Source organism: Panicum virgatum, chromosome 1K (genome assembly GCF_016808335.1).
Source record: "Panicum virgatum strain AP13 chromosome 1K, P.virgatum_v5, whole genome shotgun sequence".
NCBI classification, from domain to species: Eukaryota; Viridiplantae; Streptophyta; class Magnoliopsida; order Poales; family Poaceae; genus Panicum; species Panicum virgatum.
Window position 1 is genome coordinate 1,664,473 of NC_053136.1, and position 5,438 is coordinate 1,669,910.

Below are 5,438 nucleotides of genomic sequence, written 5' to 3' on the forward strand. Positions count from 1 at the left end.
GTTGGATCAGCCTCCTGCGGCCAGGATCGACGTGACTAGTCGCAGGAAGCGCCAGGTCTCCACGTCCTCGCGCGCTGGGCCGCCGTCCGCCTGGACAACGCGCGGCACGGAGCTTCGTCCAGGGCGCCCTAGCGGCTGGCGCCCGCCGCCCAGCAAGGACGCCACTGGCATGCGCACAGTGGGTCTCGCCATGATCTTACGCACGATGCCGGCGTGGCTCGTCACCGTGAGCGCGCGCACAATGCCAGGGCGAGCAGAGCGCGAGCTGCCCCGGCCTCTAGCGCGGCCGGCGCCGGAGGTGGCCGTTGAGACGACGCGCGTTCGCGACGGACTCGCGCCGGAACGTGGCGCGAGCGAACCATCATGCGCCGCCACGAGGGCGTCGTCGGAGATGACGCCGAGGCCGAACCGCGCGGCCGCGACGTACGGCGTCGAGCCGGAACACGCTCGCCGCGCTCCGCCGTAACATCCTGCCGGGTCCCTCGCCGAGGATAGGGACCGTTGGTCGGAACGTAACTGCTCAGACAAACCGACTGGCCTTTTCATTCTGCAGACTGCAACATGGTAGGTGAATCGCCGTTAGAACTCCGGGCACCAATGCAAAAAAAATTCAGTTTTCACTCTCATCCCCTCCCCGGGACGAACAACTAATTTCAGTTTGCGGTTCTTGACTCTGAATACAACAGATCAGCAATAGAAGATGAACATTCGTAGATATGCAACCAAGGATTTGAGAGGGGTTTGAATGTGAATCTTTTGTTTTGGCCCACCTAGTTGGTTGAAATGGGCAGGGGGACCGAGCCTTCTGCTCCCTTCTCAGTGGGAGCACAACAAACGCAAGAGGTTGTTGGGAAGAAGTGGAGGATTAGCTGGTGAGATCTTTGGTGATGTAATGCCCATGCGTCAGAGACGAAAAAGAACAGGCACAACAGAGAAAAAAATGGCTACAACTTGAAGGACGGATCTGAATACAGACATCAAAATTAGAGTAGGTTTTGTCAGACTCAGACAGCCTCCTCTCCTTTTCAGTTCGCTCACAATTGAAGATGCCGATAAGAGCAGCAATCTGCAGCATACAAAGCACAACATCCGGTGAAAACAAGTACATGGGCGTGCACAAGAACATGAATTCATTCAGTCAAGAGCTTGTCAGGTAGCGCTGCGAAAAGATTGAAGAACGACCAATATGCTTAAGCGAATTGCGAGCACGAGGAAAACAATTTCAGCGAAGCAAAGCCATTCTCCAGGTGGTTATGTATGTTATGCTCGTAGATATTTGGGAGAAGTTCTTGCTGAAATTTTCCTTTGATTGAAGTTGGAACAGCCTTCAGGCTACAACCTGACTGATGGGCTGCATCATCGTTGCTATATAGGCCGCCGGTCACGGGCGTATGGACTTGGGCTGAATCTTCAGCACCCTGATCTCAAAAAAAAAAATCTAGATACTCTATTATTCTAAAAAATAAAACTAGATACTCTAGATACGAGTAGTAGATAGATAGAGGCACACCTACTTGTATATATCTATCTATCTGTCTATTCTAGTATGTGTCTGTCTGCATTCAGTCGCCTACACGTCTCCGAACGCTATTATCCCAGCTGTACTGTCTGTCTATTTGGCAAGTGGTTAGTTGCTAGATTTGGCAGTGAGCTCATTAATAAATTGCACATTAATTGCTGTTTTACCTTGTGAAGTAGCCATGCTCCGCGCAGATGCCGAGCTTCTCGCATGAAGCAAACCACGCCGCCAGCTGGTCCTTGCGGCGGCCGCTGACGAGGAAGACGACGTTCCTCGGATCATCGCACAGCTCATCCAGGAGGCGAAGCGCTCCATCCCTCGGAGCACTCTCCCCCTCGTCCACCAGCTCGGGCGCCATGGCACCGTCGCAGCCCAGCAGGATCAGCCTGCGCGCCGCGCCGCGGTACGCCGGGCGGACGCGCTCCGCCGTGAGCATCTGCTGGGAGCTCGGCCCCCGCACCGCCACGGCGCGGTAGGTCATCCCGAGCCCGAGGCCGACGAACCTCATCGCCGGGAGGTCCCTGCAGGCGAGCCGCAGGGCCTCGTCGAACGACCGCGCCCAGGCGGCGGCGTCGTGCGCGCTCAGGTAGCTGTAGTTGGCCCGGTGCCGCGCCCGCTTCTCCTCGGCGCCCATGGTGACCGCGGCGCGCATGGCGTCGGCCAGGGCCTCCGGGTCCCACGGGTTCACGCGGATCGCGCCGCCCAGCGCCGCCGAGCAGCCGGCGAACTCCGACAGCACGACGGCGCCGCTCCGCCGCGCGCCGCCGGGGGCCTCCTCCCGGCACACCGTGTAGAAGTAGGGGATCCGGTTGAGCCCGTCGCGCACCGCGCTGACGACGCAGCAGTCGGCGGCGGCGTAGTAGGCCACCTTCTCCCACATGGGCACCGGGCTGTCGATGGTGACGACGATCAGGTCGGAGTCGGACCCCTCGGCCGGCCCGAAGCGCTTGTTGATGCGCTGCTCGATGCGCCGCGTCTCGACGCGGACGGCGTCGGCGTCGCGGCCGCGGCTGCGGGCGGGGTTGTTGATCTGCACGAGCACCACCTGCCGGACCATGTCCCTGTGCGCCTCCAGCATCCTCTCCAGGGCGAGGAGCTTGAGGCTCACGCCCTTGAAGAGGTCGACGTCGTCGACGCCGACCATGATGACGCGGCCGCGGTACGCCTCGGCGATCTCCCTGGCCTTGGCGGCGGCCTCCGGCGAGGCCAGCGCGGCCCGGAGCTGGGCCATGTCGACGCCGACGGAGAAGATCCTGACCAGCACGGTCCGGCCGTGGTAGTCGATGCCCGTGTGGCCGCGCAGGGAGGTGCTGGACGAGATGCCGAGGAGGCGCGAGCAGCAGGACACGAACTGGCGCGCGTAGTCCAGGGTGTGGAACCCGACGAGGTCGGCGTTGAGGAGCCCGCCGAGGAGCTCGTCGCGGACGGGGACGGAGTGGAGGATCTCGGCGGAGGGGAACGGCGAGTGGAGGAAGAAGCCGACGCCGGCGCGCGGGCACTTGCGGCGGAGGAAGGTGGGGAGCGCCCAGAGGTGGTAGTCGTGGACGATGACGAGGTCGCCGGCGTCCGGGGAGACCACCTGGACCACGCGGTCGGCGAACTGCCTGTTCGCCGTGACGAACGCCCTGTACGAGGCGGCGTCGAAGCGCAGCCTCTCGACGGCGTCGGTCGGCGTGAACGGGAGCACGTAGTGGAGCAGCGGCCACAGGTAGCGCTTGCAGAAGCCGTCGTAGAACTCGGCGTGGCGGTCGTCGTCGAGGTGCACGGGGAGGCAGGAGAAGCGCTCCAGGAGGTAGCCGTCGAGCTCGTCGGAGGGGACGACCTTGGATTCGGCCGAGGCAGGGAGGGTGCCGATGTAGGTGACGGGCGCGGGGAGGCCGCGCGAGAGCTGGAGCGAGAGCGCGTCCGGGTCGAGGGAGAAGGCGAAGCCGAAGGGCGAGTCCGGGTCCGGCGACGCGCGGAGGGGGAGCCGGTGGGCCACCACGATGCGGCGCGCCGGCGGCGCCACCGCCACCGCCAAGGACGGGTTGACGCACGAGGAGCTTGAGCTTCCTTGCATGGGACGAGAGAATGAGGTGGCTGGCGGTGGGGCCCCGGCCTTGCTTCCTTCCTTCCGTCCGGTAGTGGTGGGGTTGGAATGCCTGTGGCCTGCGTGCTCTGCTCACCAGGGGAGGGGTGGATATACCAGTGGCAGGGGCGGCTGGAGGTGCACAGCTGTCAGTGAATTTGCAAACGAGGACCTGGATTTTCCAGAAATTTCAATGGAAGACTCTTCTCAAGAATTGGAAGACTAGGATTGGGGGAAAGGTAGGGGAACGGAGGGTTTCGACTTTCGAGGGGCTCTTATGTGTAAAGGAATGCCGCGACGGAGAACGTCGTGTTCACAGATTAGGGCTGAGCTTGCAACGGTCGTCTCGTCAGAGAAGCTATCCAGTCGGGGAGTAGAGCTGTGAACGTGCGATCCTTGATTGTCTGTTGATGTTTGGCGTCATGTTTGTTGTCCGATGTGCTTTTGGCGTATCCGGAGCGAGTTCAACCTAATTTGGACTTATTCGGAAGCTGTTCTTTTAGTTGGTATGCGGGAATGCCAGCTAGATCGAGCATAGCAACTAAATGTGTTCGCCGCACTATCGGCCAATACGGTCGTGAATGGCATGCCTACTTTGTCCGGATCTTGCATTATGTTGTGTTCTGGCATTTTCCGAAGACGATGATGCAACGGCGACACTTCGCGCCATCCAGAAAGTATGCAACAGTTTCTTCTGCTAATTATACATGCCATCACCCGATATGTCTGCTAATTACTGATGATGACCGTTGATCATTGTGTGATAGTTTAGACCTTTCAGGACAATAGCAATTGAGCTATGTATGTATTAGGATTTAGGAATTTGCTTAGGAAGAAAATACTTAACCATATTACATTGCATTCTTTTGGCATGAGAATGTACATGTCATAGGGACTAAATTTAAAACTTCAAATTTTATAGTGGTTTGGGTGGGAAATGTAAAGTGAACAAAGATACGCTTGCAGCTTATTAAATACAAACCTTCCAAAAAAATTTCGAAAAGATACGCTAATTCCACCACAATTAATGCGAGGATCCTTCTTCTTCTTATATTTCTTTCCAGGTTTGGTATTAATGGAAAAAGTATAGTTATGCAGGCTCTATGACGTAGCCAACTTATATTTTATTCTACTGGGGTATTCAGTGATATATGCATGCATTTTTAGGTTAAATATTAATGATCGTATAGACAAAAGATTTGGAAAACTTTGTCATTGTAGATATCCTTTTCATGCAAAAAACAGGTGGAGATGATATGAATCCAAAGGATAAGAAGCCGATTTCTGATGGAAGCAAAGGAGACGTGCCGAGGTTTAATATTGTAGTAGTCCTACTTGTTGGCTTACAACCATAAAATGGTATATAGTGTGTCTCTTGAAACATATTCCCCTTTTTTTTCGCTTGCTGTTCTCTTTATGTCTCATAAGTCTTCCTTCATTGCTTTTGACAACTTTTTTTATAAAACATAATGCTTAAACCTATGTTCTTTACAAAAAAAAATATTACCTGTAAAGTTTGTGATACAATAATTTTCATACAAAAATTAATTGATAGCTTTGAGAACATTAATTGTTGACGTTTTGTGTCGCCAACGAGCGATTATGTGTGCGCGTCACGGGCTCGGATGATAATGCAAGAAAAGACACAAAGATTATACTGTTCGGCCGGAATGTCCTTACGTCTAGTTCGAGCATTCTCGTGTTCTTGCACTGATTTGTAGTAGAGGGTTACAAACGGGCGAGAGAAGGAACGAGGCTCCCAGGTCTCTGTGTTGCGTGGGTGCGTGTGTGTGAAAAATCAGTCCTCTTAGAGGCACCCATCTCATCCCTTTTATAGTCCAGGAGGGGACG

At 55.7% G+C, this 5,438-nt stretch overlaps 1 protein-coding gene across 1 annotated transcript; it reads right to left on the reverse strand.

Moving 5' to 3' along the window:
• Positions 1–931: 931 nt before the first annotated feature.
• Positions 932–3,646, reverse strand: LOC120650894 (probable alpha,alpha-trehalose-phosphate synthase [UDP-forming] 11). Its single transcript, XM_039928198.1, has one exon. It carries the CDS (start codon positions 3,576–3,578, stop codon positions 1,683–1,685), a length of 1,896 nt encoding a protein of 631 aa, XP_039784132.1. The 5' UTR covers positions 3,579–3,646; the 3' UTR covers positions 932–1,682.
• Positions 3,647–5,438: the final 1,792 nt, after the last annotated feature.